Below are 16,805 nucleotides of genomic sequence, written 5' to 3' on the forward strand. Positions count from 1 at the left end.
TATCCAGCACCCTGCCCAGTCACACCTTGAAAACCTCCAGCTCTACCCAGTTCCCTGGAAGGTCGTTCCAGTGAGTGACTGTTCTCATCATAAAAAATGTGTTTCTTACATAAAGATGAAACTTCTCCTGGAGCAACTTGTACCCATTGCCACTTGCCTACTCCATGTGGCTCCTTGTGAAGACAGAGCATCCACCCTCTTTACAGCAGCCCTTTAAATACTGGAATGCTGGGATGAGGGTCCCCCCAAAGTCTTCTACAGGGAGAACAGACTTAACTCCTCTGTCTTTCCTCAGAGAGCAGATTCTCCAGACCTTTGATGATTTTGGTGGCCCTCCTCTGGACCCTCTCCAGTCTGTCTGTGCCTTACCTGAATGGCAGAGACCAGGACTGAACACAGTACTCCAAGTGTGGCCTGGCCCCTAATGGGTTATTGGGTTATGTTGTCCCAGAAGCAGGACCTTGCATTTGTCTGCGTTAAACTTCATACAGTTCTCGGTATCCCACTATTCCAGCCCATCCAGGTGTCTCTGTAAGGAGGCTGTCACTTCTGACACATCCACCTCACCGCCCAGTTTAGTGTCACCAGCAAACTCGGGGAGGGAGCTTTCAATCTTGCCTTGTTTGTTTTAATCTACACAAACCTGAATGGCCACAAAATAAAAGCCACTGAGTTGGCACGAGAGAGGCAGCAGTGACATCTGGGCTGGGATATCTGCCTGCTGCTGAGTCACAGGCAAACCCCAAAGTTTTGGTTCCTGTAAGTTTATCGCGCTGCTTGGAAATTCCTTCTGCCAGCTGGGCACTGAAAAGCAAGGAGTGCTGTGACACCAAAGCCTCCCTTTGGCTCTGGCTGTGAGTGCCCTGCCAAAAAAAAGGACACGGTCAATCACAAGGAAAAGGTGTCTGAATCAGTCATGAAGCACATCTCGTGTGGGATTACTGGCTGCAAACAATAACAGTGACTGTGCACTACCTGCTGTTGGAACAGGACTTTGTGCAACAAGCCACAGTCTTGTCTGGAGGTTTCCTATGGCCACTCTTATCCAAATAACAAGTCGTGATAACACCGTGTTTATCACAACACTAAGACAACCACAATGACTGTAATGTAACCCAACCTTCACTGTGACTAAACCCTGTTTCTTTCATGGTTATCTCATATCTCAGTGCATATTTATTACCTATTTTGTCTGTCTGTTGCTTTGTGTTCAAGCTGTAAACTACCAGCTTTCTAAAACAGGATTATCCTTTTACTTTACACACACTGCCCTTGCACGAGGGGCACTGAATTTTAACTGTGGGGCTTTCAAAGCCTACTGAAAGGCAAGTCAATAACAGATAGCTTTCCGTCAGTCTGTGTTTTCTTTCTGAGTTCTCAGTTCTACCAATTCTTACCAAACCCAGGCCACATACAGAGAAAAAAAAAAAAAAAAAAGACAGATCCAAAATGAAAACTATTCGCGAAGTCCAAACCAGGTGAATAAGATCCTCTTTGATCGCAGTTGCTTAGTTCAATGTGTCTATTCTCAGCTATTTGCAGTAGTAAATACAATAAGCACATTCTGTGAGAAGAAACTTGAATTTTGGCCTGTAACACAAGGGAAAGGAGTCAGATTGGCAAGAGGAGTTTTGCAAACACGGGCCTGTTCTCGTGGCTCTGGATTGGGCAGCATTTCCAGAGGGGCTGCAGAATGGGCTTCCCACAGGCAGGACTGTGCTGACACTGACAGCTGGATGTGTCAGACTCCGCTGATGTTGGAGTGAGATAGAAGAAACTGGAAACACACACAAAATACTGTTTTGCTACATTAAGTGGCAACCAGAAATGTCAGTATCACATGTTAATTAATGATTAATGTTAGGGGAAGGAGATGCATACCTCACATATTTTTAAACTGGTATAACGAGTTTTCACAGAGCAGAGGAGGCAAGTTCTCTATAATACATAGTAATGGGCTGTCTACTTGGAACTGTGCTCCATAAATTTCCCCACCTTCAGGACAGAATGTGTCAACACACAGTTGCTCTCCTAGAATAAAGTCAGTACTGGGATTATCAGAAATGTTGAGGAACGAGGAAAGAAGAAAAAAAACCACACAATTGATGATCAAAAGGACAAAAAACTCTTTTGGACGCACCTGGGGGAGAAAAATGTCAACAGAGCACATTTTTAATGGGGGACTACACCTGATATTACAAGGTGATGAGAGCAAATGAAGAAATAAAGAAAATAACACTGTAGAGCTGACAAAACCCTAGAAGTCTAGTATCTTCCTCAAGGTGATGTCCTACTTAGCAAGGAGAGCTGTAGCTCAGGCAGGGTGAGTTAGCATATAACACATTGTAAAAATAATACACTGAAGTTATCTAACATTCTACACTGTTGAATCTCAAAGCCCTTTGCATCTGTGTATTGATGTTTCCACACTGGAAATCAGTAAAGTACCTGCTTGCCTTTAAGTATATTCTTCAATTAAATGTTTCCAGAACAGTTGTCCTTAACCAGGGTGTCCATGCTATCTATATACAGTAGATACCACTCCCATTTTGCTCCTTGATGAAATAAGGCACCTTCCTGTCCCGTGCTGTTGTGTGACAGGTGTTACATGGGACAGTCATATGATCCTGTACCAAGTTGTTGGCAGAGACAAGAATAAAAGATAAAGGTGGGATTCATTTAGGCTAACATTAGCAAGCTCTAAACTGGCCCTCCAGTCCAGAGAGACATGTAAAACACTGGTCAGGCTTCACCACTCTACAGCCACTGGAGACGTGTTTCCTCACAACATGATTTGTCCAACCTCTCTTAAGCCGGTGGAAATAACCTCTCTCTCTTGGCTGCACTATGACCAAACAGCTAAGATTAGACATCAGCTTTAACATAACCAAAAATTACCCAAGGTAAGTCTCTTTTTGGAATCTCAGTCATTCACTTTCCTCCTGGACACTGCTCCTGTATCTCTGGAGAACTCTTAAGAGAAAGCTACAGATTGAGGGTAGTCTAATCTTGTCCCGTTCTCACTGACCCACATTGCACTGCTCTCTCTTCCCAGTCCTGTTAGGCCATTTATTTTGGGTAGAATCACATCTTTTTGAAATATCTCCATCTTACATACTTTGAGGTACTTCCTTCTCGAGGAATATTTCAGCCACAACAGCATGGATAAAAAACAATGATTTCTGAAAGCAGCTTGAAATTTTAAGAGCATAAGTCAAACTGTTAATTTGATGGCTGCTAGGGCCTTGCACAATGAAGGAGGGAGAGAACACCATCACCTGATAAATACCTGAGAGTATGACGATATATTAGCAATAAATAAGAGTACAAATAGGTGATATTTGTTATTGAGCTGTTAAATATATGGGCGGCACAGATTAACAAGGCACACAAACCTCTTTTTCCCATTGAGGACACAGCCTCAGATGGTTGGGACAGTCATTTTCTACCATCTCTTACCCTCACCATTTCCCAGTAGCTTCCCTTAGCAGAGGGACAAATGCCTCAGACACCAGCTCCAACACAATTTATCCTCATAGAATCATAAAATGGTTTGGGTTGGAAGGGGACCTTGAAGTTCATCTCATTCCAACCCCCCTGCCACGGGCAGGGACACCTTCCACTAGACCAGGTTGCTCCAAGCCCCGTCCAACCTGGCCTTGAACACTTCCAGGGATGGAACAGCAACAACTTTTCTGGGCATGACTGGGGCTGGGCAGGGTTTTACCTCAGGGTTCTCTGAGGGAGCCAAAGGTGCCACTGTCCCCCCGACTGTGCCCACCACGGCACCCAGCTCTCCTCCTTCACAGGGGGGCAAAGAATCACAGAATGCGTCAGGCTGGAAAGGAGCACAGTGGGTCATGTGGTTCAACCTCAAGAAGGATCATTCCAGAGCACATAGCACAGGACTGTGACCAGACGGTTCTGGAATATCTGCAGTGAGGGAGACTCCACACCCTCCCTGGGCAACCTGTTCCAGTGCACTGTCACTTACACAATAAAGAAGTTCTTCATCATGTTCAGGTGGAACTTTCTGGGCATCAGTTTCTGCCAGTTGCCTGTTGATCTACTGGCTGGGCTGGGCACCAACAAGCAGAGCCTGGATCCATCCTCTTGCCACCCACCCTTTACATACTTATATACATTAATGAGGTCTCTCAGTCGCCTCTTCTCGAGGCCGATCAGGCCGAGCTCCCCCAGCCTCTCCTCGTAAGAGAGATGCTCCAGAGCCCTGATCGCCTCCGTATCTGTCAGACACCAGGGTCCCCTCGGGCAGCGCTCTGAGGGTGCTGTGGCAGCGCAGCCCCTCACGCCGCGCAGCGCCCGCCGCCCCCTCCGGAGGGCGGAATCGCTCCCTCACGCCCTGCCCCGAGCGCCGGGACAAAGGCGGCGGGGCCGCCCGGGCGAGGCGGGGCCCCGGCGGGCGCCGCTCCCACCCCGGGCCGGGCTGAGGCACCGCCCGGCCGCTTTATCCGCCCGCCGCGGGTGGCGGCCGGCGCAGTGCGCAGGAGAGCGGGGCGGCTGCTCGGCCGAGCCCCGGCACCTGCCCGCCCTTCGCCGGGAGCGGCGCGGGCCCCGCCGCCGGTGAGTGCCGCCCCCCCTCAGGGAGCTCCCCTCGCCCCGCCGGAGCCCCCGGCTCAGCGGATCTTCCCTCCCGTCCCCGGCTCCCGCGCTTGTCTCCCCTCGGGACTGGGATCCGCTGGCGATCTCTCCCCGCTCCGCCTGCCCCCGGCTCGGTGTCCCCTCGGCGGGAGGCCGCGGAGCTCCGCGCCCCTGTTAGCCCGCGACTGGGGAATGGTCCGGCGTCGCTCTTATTACTCACTAATGGATTTTTAATTATCCTTCCCTCCTGTTCCCAGAGCAGCGGCGGGTGCTCCGTGCGCTGCTCCGTGCGGGCTCTGGGCGGGACCGGCGACAGCCCCGGAGAGCAGCTTTGGGCTTGGGTTAGTTTTGGTTCAGCGAACTGCTGCCCTGCTCTGTGTGAGGCTTGGTTTCCCACCGCTGAGCTGTTCAGAATTCCCCCTCTCCCAACCCCCCGCCACGGGTTTCTTGTTCTTCCCTGTGATAACTTAAAAACAATTTGCTTGTGCTAATTGGCAGCTTAAAGAAAATATGTTTAAGTAAAGGTTTTGTACCCGTTCGCTGTTAAACTTTGGATGTGTGGTGTACCTGACGGACTGAGAGTGATGGGAAGCACCTGCCTTGTGCCTCCTCTTGGCTTTCTGACTCTCTGGAATTACACGTTACCACTGGAAAAGATGTTGGTGTAAACAGTAGCAGATTCTAGTTCAAAATACTTTTTTTTTCCCCCTCCCTTCCCCCGTCAGGTGCTTTTTCCGTCTGGAGGTGGTAAGCATGAGATGGCTGGTGCTCCTTAAGATCTTAATCTTAGGTGGTTCGGGCGAGGTCTAGTACGTGCAAAGAGAAAGCACAGCCTTAAAAACACTCTCGGGATTTTCAGTAATCCAGGATCTCAAGGGCATGTTTCCTGAATAGTTTTTGTTTTAGTGTGGCAGCGAGAGGAGGTTGCTGGAAGTGGAGCTCTGTTGTGCTTGGTCCTGTGCATGGGTGTAGCAGGAGATGATTCCTGCGGTAACAAGCATGCAGATGAAATGGGAAAGAGATTTGGGGGAGGCTGTCTTATCTTTCCGAAGATTTTGCAAGTACTTTAAACCATAACAAGTATCAGATATGTAATAGCTATTTCCTTTCCCCTTCCTTTTATGAAAGGCATAGAAGGAAAAGACTTTTTTCCAAACCCTTAAGCTTAAGTCTTAGCTTTAAAAGCTTTTGCAATTTCTGGCTTAGGCTAATAAAAAGGTCTTATTTTAAGACTTTGCCACAGATCCTTGACTAATGCAGCATTGCAGATGGACTTCCTTGTACAGGTACTACTTTAAAGAATGATTGTGGTTTTTCTCCTTCCTTTGCAGTAATTACTGTTGTATAAGGGGGGAGCTGGTGTTTAAACAGTAAAAGGGGGGGAAAAGTGTTGCTCGCTTGGATTTCCAGGAAGCGAAGATATTAATTATTTCTCAGAAATGGAATGGATTTTCCAGCAGTGTCTTTCTTATCAAGGATTTGTTTGGGGGTTTTGCTACGGAAAGTGAATGAGTAAAATGAAGTTTCATGACTAGAAGTGCAGTAATGCCTGGCATTGGAAAGGAACAGGGAGATTCTATATTGTGTCTCTGTTTTGTCAGTAGTAAAACTCCTCTCCTCTGCTAGTCATAGCTGGTTTTTTTTCTGCGTGCCTCCGAGAGAAATATTAACCAAGAATGTTGGCAGAGGGGTTGCCGGTTGGATATAGTAACTGGAACAACTTAACTCCTGAGCAGTTGACAAGTCTCAGGCTGACTGACCTTCTAAAATACTGGAGCATGAAAATAAATGAGCATATGAATGTGGCTTTCAAAGCCAGCTAGACAGGCTGTTACTGTTAGCAAGTCCTCCCTCCTCTGTTTTTTTTTTTTTTAATTAAAAAAATAAAAGCAAGTAATTTTAATTTCCAGTATAACTAACTGCTTAAATATATCCTTTTCAATTGGGTGTGCATGGATTAAACCTGTACCAAGTAAAGTCCAGGGCAAGACTTTACTGCTCTGTTTTGCCAGTGCTTTTTTCAGCTCTGTTTATTTTGGGCAGGCAGACCTTTATGTACTTACATAGGAATGAAATGTCCATACATTAGTTGATTTTTAAAGTAAACACCTCTGCTTTGTGCTTCAGATGACGTCTGCCTTCCTTCTTATAGCAGCACAGCAGTCACGAAAAGAAACATAAGAAAGCAGCCTGAAATCCAGCTGTGACAGTGACACAGCCATACTGGGGCTGAAAATTATCTTGCTGTCTTAAATGCTCTGTAAAACAGGATTTGGCTCACCATTGCTATGACTGTAGCAGTAGTTACATAATGAAACCCTAAACCCCAGCGATGCTGCACCTGTAGCAAGACAGAAGTTGGCTAATTACAGAGGCGTCTCTGCCTGAAATTGTTTATGTACACTTGATGTCTCTAAAGTGTTGGCTGTCACAGATAGCACCACCCTGATGTTAACAGGGGAGATTTGAAAGGAGTAACTTTAAAAGAATGGGACGCTTTCCTTGTTGAAATTTGCATAAGGGCATTTGAAGTCGGAGGAGAGCTCAGCCATCACCTGGATGTGTTTAAAGCCCCGCACGATCCTGGACTAGAGAGCTCTGGGTATCACATGCAGTTCTCCCACTGAGCAGCTACTGGTCATCAAATCTCAGCTGGAGAGGACCAGTGAGAGCCTTAGGGTTGTCCTTGGGTCAGACCTTAATCTGAGGAAAGGTAACTACTTGTCACTGGCTGTAGTTTTATTTCTGCTTGGGGCAGGAAGGGATTCTGTTGGTGTGGGAAATGTGAGCACTTCAGGGATCTTTGGTGGTTTAATCCACAATGCTGTATATGAACCTTTGCCACTGGCCTTTGCTTTGGGCAACAGGATTCAGTGAAGCTGTGGGGATGTAGTAAACTGAGAACAGAGTTTACTTGCAAGGGAAAAGGCAAAGACATGTGAAAACATGCTTCACAGTTGCTTTTTTTCCCCAGATGAATTGTCTTGAGGGTGGACCAGCACTCTTAGCATCATCAAATCCTGCACTGGTATTCCACTGTCTGCTTTAAAAGAAGCAGCGTTTCCCAAACGCTGCAGAGAGAAGGATGAAGTACTGATGATCTAGGCCCTTGTGATGGCTTGGTTGTCTTCAGCAGGTAACAAAGTTTCTAAAATATAGGGTTTCAAAAAAAGTAAAAAAGCTGTTCTTGAAAATCTAGAAAGACCAGTTAAGAATGCAGCATGGTATGGAATCCTCTTTTTCTGATATCTTGAGGCTTGGATTAAGGTGGTCAAAGGTGTGACCTTAGGCATTGTTTCTGAGCAAAGCATGATTTGGAGAATTCAGTGAAGTAATTGAATTATTACTTGGGCAATGAAAATGTTGTTTTGTGATCGTTTCCTTTCTTTTTAAGTGGTTGCTACTAATTTGAGATCCAATTCTCTGAACCATTTAAGCGTGTGATGAAATGTCCCAGTGAAGTCAGACAGATTTAAGTTTTACTGAATTGGTGCCTTGCCCATCTAGTTCTTTTAAAAACCTGTGTACACAGGATTAATTATTTCACTGTTGGCAGCTCTCACAAATTCTAGTGCAAGTTTTATGAATGACATTCAGTGTGTTTCTTGAGGCTCCAGCTTCCAGATTTAGAGGACTGAGAGAATCTTTGTTTTTTAGCTTTAAAACTAACGGATTTTGTAGCTCTCCAGCCCGAAGAGGAAAGTTTGAATTGTCACAAGAGCACCACAGAAACCAGAAAGTTTAAAACAAAATATCAGTGTTGCATGCATTGAATTCTGGGAGTCTTATGTGGTTGTTATCACTCTAATTCCTCTGGAAGCATTTGCATGCCTTGTCACGGGCTACCATGAGAGCACCTTGAGTTCATACTTGACTAAACGTTTTTCCATCTTACTTGTCACCTATTCTGAAAATATCAATCAGCACTGATGTCTAAGGAAGTGTCTATAAAAGTGCTGTTGGCCTGGCTTTCATTTAGAGGACCATACTGTCATAGTCTGTGTGTGTGTATTTTTTTTTTCTTTTTTTTATTAATGGTCAGCATTTCTGTTTGTCTGACCATGCTGTAATGGCATTCCCTCTCTAAACAAGGGCAGGAACATTTCCTGGTTACTGGATGTTAAATGGCCATGACTGCTTCAGGCAGATAGGATTTTTCATGAGGAGATAAAATGTGAATCATAGTAAAACAGCACATTTTCATAAGCTTCCACACTTATGATATGGAGAAGAAAAGTCAGAATTTAACCATGTTGGACAACCCTGGTTCCTAAACATCAAGTGATGTCAGTTGTTACTTAAGTGTTGTTTTGACTCTTTCTATAGGAACAAATTTACTGTCTGATTCTGGGTTTCATGTGCTCAGCAAAACCTCTTTGGCCATCCTTTGTGCTCCTGGAGTTTGCAAGGTTTGGCCTTTGTAGGCAGTTGCTTAGTCTGTTCTTCTGCTGGAAAGCTTAAATATTATATATCACGAGAGTAGGACGTGGGTCACCTCTACAGCTCAAGGATTTACTCTGTATTTCATATACTGAGGAAGGTAGGAGGAATTCAGTTGCTGATAGCTCTGAAGGAGGAAATGTGTCCACCATAACTATAACTAACCATCAGTTAGTTTTGAGGAGTTTGGAACAGCAGTGGCTCAGTGAAGACATGTCGTGGACCAGCTGGTTTTGTTTAGCCCTGGTCTTGTACAGCAGGTTCAAAGGTATGTTGCAGGAGCACTTAATACAAGGAAAAATTCATGAGGTTATTCGACACAAATACCTGGCCTGTTTTGGGAAGCCCTGTGGTCTCCTGGCCACAACACGCAGGAATCTGAATGAATTCCTGCTCTCCTTTGCCTTGTTTTACGTGCTCTGCTGCCAACTGTCAGAGGCTGATAGAGATACAGGTCTCTAGTCTGGCCCTGTACCATCAGTTTTATAAACATCCCATGTTAACACATCAGATGACCACAGAGTATTTCCAGATGTTTTTTCCAGATGCTTAACTCTCCAAACTCCACCACCACCTCAGAGTGCAAGATGAGTGACAGTGTGCACAGAGCTGAGTGTGGCATTGCTGTGTCTGTTTACAGCTGACACATCAAACCAACCTTGAAGTTCAGTGACCAGTTCCTCTATTTCAGTTGTATCACTGAGGAACAACTGCTTAAGAACAGGCAAGGTGTATGTGATGCTCAGAGTATGGTTGAGGCTTAGAAATCTATCTTGAGAAACATTTCATGCAAAGAGTGTTCTAGAAATTGTGTGTATGGTGAAGGGGACAGACTAGTCTTGTGCCCTTTTAAAAATGTATGATAATTTTGTAAATTTTGTCAACTCACCTTAAATCTATTTTGCAGTTAATGGCATGATGCTCTCTGCTGGCTCTTGGCTTATGTAGCAGTTGATTTTTTTTTTTAGCATCTAAATGTCTTGCACTTTTGTGGGATTCATCTCTTTGCCTGTGAAGCTCGTCTTCAAACAGGATAGTTAATAAACAATTTTTTCAATCTCCTGCTACTATAGAAACAGTCCCTTGTAAATGCTAACAGTGAGCTTCAGCAAAGGAGTGATCTTAGTCAGCAAAACTATAAAAATATCCTTTTTGGAAGGACAGACCTCACCTTATCTTTGATGGCAACTTAATACATTCTGTTTGAATTATGTGCCTGTGTCAAAGCAAAATTAAATCTTTGGAGGTGAAATTCAGTGCTAACTTCAGAATCTTTCAATTTCCTCCTGATATCCTCTGACAAACATGCATGATATGTGACTTATTGTTTTAAATATCTCATGAAGGCTACCTCCAGTGTAAGCAAGAAGTGATTACTTCGGCTGATAAAATCACATCTGCCCTAAGATAGCTTTTTGGTTTAATATTTGGGATCATCTCTCCAAATAGCATTGTTCCTGTCACACTTCTGCACTCCTGTCACGGTCTGGTATTTTTTTATTATTAATCCCCAGTGGTACAGGCACACATCTCTTAAACCAAGCTAAAAAAATCCCCACTACAATGACTGAACAACAAATCCCATTGCGACCAGCTTTCATATTTAATGCATCTCCGAAGGTCAGGAGGAACAGCCGCCTGTCATCCTGCTGTTCCTGCTCTCTCTGAGCACAGCTACCTTAGTTTTGAACCCTTTCTTGTTACCTTGGCAATCCTACTGAAACAGGCAGTGGGGTCTGGAAAATCATTAGATTCTTGACTGTTTCTATCTTAAATATATAAAGTCGTTCACATAATAACAGGGGACATAGAAAGGGTGAAGGGACTTCAGTGTTAGGAATGGTTAGGAGGGGAATTTGTCTGTAAAGCAAATGCTGTATGCATTGCAGCAATGCCAGTCAGCCTCACGTCAGCTTGAGCTGTGCTAGACAGTGTACAAAGGTGTAGGAGTTTCTTAAAGCACAAAAAAAAAAATGGGAAGGGAAGAAGAAATAACGTACATGAATGGGTTATGATCTTAATGACATGTACCCTTGAAGTGTTGAAGATGATGTGAGAGATAAAAAGGAAAAAAGCTCTTCCCCCACACCCTTTCTGCAGGCTCATGGGCTATTGCACTGCTCCCAAGCTCTTCTGAAATGAGTAAAACCCCCAAAGAAGCCACAGCTTCCAACACAAAAGCAGGGCTGGTGCTGTAGTTCCCAATACTGGCTCTTGTGTGGGCAGCTCTCTGAACCAGTCGCTCTCCCTGCCTTTAGTCATTGTTCAGGAGCTTCATGAAACATCTGAGCTGGAGCTCCAGGATGAATAAGGGGAGCTTGCTGGGAGCAGAGTTTTTCGTTGTTATTTAGAACTTGTGACTTTAAAGTTTATTATTACTGAACGTGGGTGTTCCTGCTGTCCTGGATGCAGATAGCCCAGCATGAAACTCCGTCCTGGTTATACAAGGTCTTGCTGTGGAAAAAGAACAATACTCTTAAATACTTCTCCCTCAAAGTTTGGGCCTGTTGACTGGTTTCTTAGTAACTTGGATTAATATCTTCATGTGGTTAGTCTTTAAATGTGGATCTTCTCTATGATATCTATTGTAATCTGCAGCTATGACCTCATAATGTGGTCTATAAAATGTTCACAGTTTTGAGTATAAATCTAGAAATCTAGTAGTCCATAACACATCACTGAGGGACTGAACAAACATGGTATGTTCAGGTTATATGGGGGACACTTGGATAAAAATGGGTGCTGCAGCTTAAAAGTGCTGATGAGAAATAAATAATGTTTGCCTTATGATGGATGTCAGTAGGAGTACTTGCTCCTTTTCCATCTGAACATCACCTTGAAAGTCATAGGATGAAATCTGAAGTCAGTGGGAGTTTTCTGTGAATTTCAGAGGTGTCTAGATTTCTTCTGATAGTCTTCCCTTCTAAAAATTATATATATTTGTGTGTGTTTGTGTAGGATTTCAGAGGGGTCAGGATTTTCACTGATAATGTTGGCTTCTAAAAATGACGTATTTTCTTGTGTGGGTGTGTTTGTGTGTGCCTGTTCAGCACCACAGGGTTTGTTGTAGATGGAGCTGCTGTTGCAGAATGTGTTCTAGGCTTGGGCTGCTCTTTTCCCATTTATCCTTCTGCCTGGGTATGCAGCAGCCAGAGGTGCAGCAGCTGCCTCAGTGCTCCCGTGTCTGTCTGTCCTGCAGGTCTGAAAACCAGGACCACGAGCGTGTTTCTACCTCTGTGTCATCACTTAAAGCCCATCATGAGGGTGCTTTGTATCTATTTATAGCTGATGTTATTAATAGAGGGAAGGAAGAATGTTGCTTTTGTGCAAAAGCACGGCTAACTCTTGATCATTAGACCTAATGTTCCTAAGAAAGGCTACCCGATACTTTTGTTGTGGCAATCCAGCGCTCTGGATTGTGGCTGTGCTTCCAAGACTCGCTGGACTGCAGCCCAGCTACATTGTGTGGGAGCTTTCCCACAGGACACACGTTGGTGCTGCGGCGTAGGCGACGCACCTCTGGTAATGTCATAGCCCTCTCCTGGGAGGAGGCGATCAGCGGGATGGAATTGTTGCTCACTATTGGCAGATGTTATCTCACTGCTATGAAACACTAATCAGCTTACCAGAAGGCTCTGGTTTCCCAGCCCTCAGCCCACAGCGGTGGGGAGCCAGGAGGAGTAATCCGATTGAATTGGAAATGCAGGCTTGACTCTGCTTCTCATGTCGCCTCTCGAACCATAATAAAGGGAGAAGCACTTGGGAAGCAGGACCATCTCATTTCATTGTGCAGTGTCAGGGTGATGGTATCCAGTTCCCAGCTGGCTGCGTATAACGTGGTACCAGCTGTTTTGAGGAACGTGTCACTGCTGTTCACGGGTCACAGGCAGGGCGGGGGAGAAGATGGATTGCTAAAAAACAAGGCCATTTCTTGGTGCAAAGGATGTCTTAATGTATTGGAGCGAGAAATGAGCTGGGTTCTACTTTTTGCTTACCCCCTTTTCATGCTGTTAGTGCACTGAGACGACTTTTGTCTTTGTGTCCTTGAGAGTAGAGGAAAAAGTTCTGCCAGAGTGTTTTGGGAGATGACAACAATTCGGAGCAGTATTACAGAACTGGGCACTGGGATAGCTTAAAAAACTGGGGGCTTTTGCTCCAGTGAGTGCTGGTGCATTTGTCTGTTCCAGTAAGTGTCTTCCAAATGTACAAGTACTGTTTCTTCATGGCTGAGTGAAATAAAAGCTCTTTAAGGTTTAAAATGCAGTTTGTAACACGTTGGTGCAAAAGCGGCACCAAGTTCTGCTCGTGGATCTTTCACCAGATGTAGGTGGCATAGAGCTGCTTCAGTAACATGTGAGTTATCTGCAGCAGTCTTAGGAAATGAACCAGGTTCTGTTTCCCTTGTGTGATCCAATAAATAGAATTCTTGTGTAAAAGCTAATAAAGCTACTTGAGCTGGGCCAGTTGATGTCTCAGCCAATGGGATTTTATTACTGTTAATGATGTGTCAGACTGGAAAACACAAACTGAATCTATAGAAAGATGTATGCAGGGTCCGTGCTTGTAGCTACCTATATACATCTGGTTTGGAAGCACACCAGATGGGGTACAGAACCTTTCTTTCTATCCTTTTTTTCCTTTCTGTGGATTTTTCAAAGTCACCCTTTGGAATAAAACCATTTTTTAAAAAGGTGCCCATAAGTGGTAGATGTGCTCCAGAGCATTAAAGATATGCCCTTTATTAACTTGTGTGGGATCATTCTTTACCACTTGTTTTCTGTTCCTTTTTGAGTATTTTAACAAGCAGATTTAAATGTACCACATTGTTCTCTGTTTCCAGACATGAGCAAAGCCACCAGCCCCACGTAACACGCTGACGGCTTTCTGTGCTACATCGGGACTGATAAGCCAAGGAAGTGTGATGCCTAGAAATCTCCTCTTGGATTCTCCTGAAATGGCATCCCAAATCTCTCCAGAGCACGCACATGGGAGCATGGAGAGGGCTGGCAGTGTGGAGAATCATGGCAGCCAAGCCAGGTGCAGAAATCTTGCCTTGGTAAGTGTTTAATGAGCCCTGTGCTTGGTGGTACAGATTACATTAGAAGCTCTGTTCACATCACAGGATTTTTGTTTTATCAAGAGTGATTTTTCCCGTTTCTGGTCCTGAGTGGTTGCTTGTGGTCTTGGTTGTTTAGCTCAAAGGCCAGAAATGACTTCTGCACTTTGTTAAAAGAGCTTGTTGTTCTGGTCTGATTGTCTCTGAGAGCTTGGAGAGTGCTCCTCTCCAGCCCTTCCTCCCTGAGAGCCGGGAATGATGGTAAGGAGCAGGCATTACACTGGGCTGCTCGGTGTAATCACCCTCACTGGGGCACAGTTTGGTGCACAACTCTGCCCTTGCTTTGTTAAGTAGCTTGTAAAGGAACTCGAGCATAGTGTTGGTTCTACACACTGTTTTTTGCTTAAGCTCTTTGTTGACATTCGTGAATAAAGGTCTCGGCTTATTCCACCTTAATTAGATGAGTAACAAATGCATCACCACAAACAAAGCTGTCTTCACATCAGTGAGTATGAGTGTGTGGCCATTTAAATTGTGTGTGAGTAACTGAGGGAGTAGGATGCACTTCTGCATTTTTCCCAATTAGCAGGGTGAATCAGGCACTGAACTCAACAGTAGTCTTTGTACTGTGACAGGCTAAGCCTAGAAAGCAGGTATGGTTCCTTCCAGATTTTTTTTTTTTTTATCATCCTAACCATTTGAAAAGCATCCCTTTTTAATTGAGGAAAGAGCACTCTGGTAAACATACCTTCCCTAAATGGAAATCTAAATCTCTGTCTTGCCTTAAACATGGATTTAGGCTTTCCACCTCATTCCCTCTGCCCTCCCTGCCTTTTAATGTAGTGGTTTTCTGTGCAGAAGAGTAAGTGAAGAAAATAAGTTGGCAAATTGGCACCTCTGTTTATCTATGTACCTCAGAAATGCTCAGTGGTTTTGTGCTACTTTGTGAACTTTTTGGCAGCTGGAGGTAACTCTAAAGCTGTTCCCTCTTGGTTGTTTCTACTGAAAATACAGCTCTGTTAATATGATGCTGTATCCTTCAGCTTGTGTTGCTGGTTAAAACACAAAACAAGTATTATGAAATTTAGTTCCTTAACTGTTTCTGATCTGCTCTAGAAAACATTTGTGAAGGGTCAGGGTGGGGGAGGTCAAGAGCCAAGTACACCATTTGGACTTGGGTAGTTAGTGTATGTTGTTTATTATATGAAAACTGGTTGAATCTTAGAGAATTACAGTGTGAGTGGTACTTTGTTAAAGAATTATAACTTCATTTTATGCAGAATTGCAAGTTAATTTTGTTCATTACTCTAACATTAGGTTCCCAGGTTATCACACTAGTAGCCAATCATATTTCCATGGGGTTTATTCTTAGCTGCAGGAAGCAGGCATGAGGCTGGACATCTGACAAAATCAGTATTGAATAGCAATGCTGTGTATAAATCAGTCTGTTTGTACAGTCTCATCCTGGGTCTGCTGTGTCAGAAAATGACGTAGATTCCCTTAATCCAACTGGATCTTGCCATGTGATAACCCATATGATGATGCATCAGCTGGAATTGGAATCTCTTCCTGCTCTGTAATGCACTAATTTATAGATGGAGTAAAAGTGGGCTGCAGATTTAGGCAATTCCCATCAGATCTGTGTGTTAGCAGAAGTTGTTCCAGGAGCCTTTAGTTTGTCTTGTTTGAGTTTGTGCATGAAGAAGGTGGAGCTGTACTGACAAGTTAATTCTGGTGCCACAGGTCCCCTTCTGTGGTTGTTCTTCCAGCAGTGTAGTAGGTGGCATGTCCAAAAAGGATGACAGCTAGCATGTGTGGAATAACAGGTTGGGGAGTGCAAACTCTCTTCTATATAGGCAGAATTTCAGTTTCTGAGTTTGAAAAGGGGTCTGTGTTGAACTGAATGTTAAGGAAATATTGCCTAATTGCTGGAACATGCTCCCAGAGACGTTAACTTCTTGCCTCTGTAGTTTTGTTATAAAAGTTCAGAACTTGCAGAAGTTCTGGTGGCCTAATGAGAAGAGGGGGATAGATAACTTTGTGTAGACAAATAATTTCTTACTACACCAATTCTGAGAAAGGAAGGGGTGTATTTTCAGGCACACCAGACTTTCATAGCCCTGAAACAGAAGCAACTACAGACTTATCTGCCTCTTCATTTATCACTTTCCTGGGTCTGTTCACCTAGAGACACAGCAAGGAAGGTCAGGGTCGACTTTGATTTGTTTTGTTTGTTTTTTTGTAATGGCCTTGGAAAGGAACAGGGTAGCAGTGCTTCTTATGTCAGGCCTGTACTGCTGTGGGTTTCTTCCTACTTGATTATAAAAAAACCAAGCTCTTCTCAGTGTCAAACTGCATTAGTCACTAAATATAACCTTTGTATTGCATCTGTGGAAGTCAAACAAACCCAGAGATGAGATAATGGGGACAAACATTTGGACTGGCCTGAGCCTACACTGACTGCTCAGAGCTGGTTTGGCTCTTGGCTGGTTGTGCATCCTGTGCATCCCATGTCTGTGCTGGCATTGCTTGCTGTGGAACTGGTTGTCAGTTTGGGAATGACTAGGACATGGACATCAATTGCCATGTGCTGAAAAGGTCTTAAAATTCTGTCTGCATGATTCTTCCCTGTTGTCACATCAGTTTAATTTTGCTGGATTTCTCAGCTGCTTTTTTACCTAGGCCATGGTGCTTTCAGCTGACCTTA

At 44.4% G+C, this 16,805-nt stretch overlaps 2 protein-coding genes across 3 annotated transcripts in view; one reads left to right on the top strand and one right to left on the bottom strand.

Annotated features, from left to right (window-relative positions):
* LOC116786783 lies at positions 1-12,574 on the bottom strand. The gene is made up of 3 exons (XM_032687752.1): positions 12,424-12,574; positions 3,995-4,355; positions 1-863 (listed from the first exon to the last, which is right to left on the bottom strand). Exons 1-3 carry the CDS (start codon positions 12,572-12,574, stop codon positions 629-631), a joined length of 747 nt encoding a protein of 248 aa, XP_032543643.1. The 3' UTR covers positions 1-628.
* PROSER2 (proline and serine rich 2) overlaps positions 4,491-16,805 on the top strand; it is a 24,207-nt gene continuing 11,892 nt past the window's right edge. For both annotated transcript variants that reach the window (XM_032687162.1, XM_032687163.1), the window contains exons 1-2: positions 4,491-4,584; positions 13,883-14,098. In XM_032687162.1, coding sequence (XP_032543053.1) covers positions 13,964-14,098 — 135 coding nt within the window. In that variant the 5' untranslated portion in view covers positions 4,491-4,584; positions 13,883-13,963. The remainder of the gene's footprint in view (positions 4,585-13,882; positions 14,099-16,805) is intronic.

The sequence above is a fragment of the Chiroxiphia lanceolata genome, chromosome 5 (assembly GCF_009829145.1).
Source record: "Chiroxiphia lanceolata isolate bChiLan1 chromosome 5, bChiLan1.pri, whole genome shotgun sequence".
Lineage (NCBI taxonomy): Eukaryota > Metazoa > Chordata > Aves > Passeriformes > Pipridae > Chiroxiphia > Chiroxiphia lanceolata.

Bases quoted from the DNA above. Each gene is read 5' to 3' on its own strand.
- LOC116786783 (XM_032687752.1), bottom strand. From the start codon at position 12,574: ATGACATTACCAGAGGTGCGTCGCCTACGCCGCAGCACCAACGTGTGT. The intron at 4,356-12,423 runs GTAGCCTTTCTT...GCAGGGCGTGAG, and splicing joins TGCCACAACAAAAGTATCGG to GGAGCGATTCCGCCCTCCGG. The intron at 864-3,994 runs GTAAGTGACAGT...TTTTTTTGGCAG, and splicing joins ATGAAGAACTTCTTTATTGT to GGCACTCACAGCCAGAGCCA.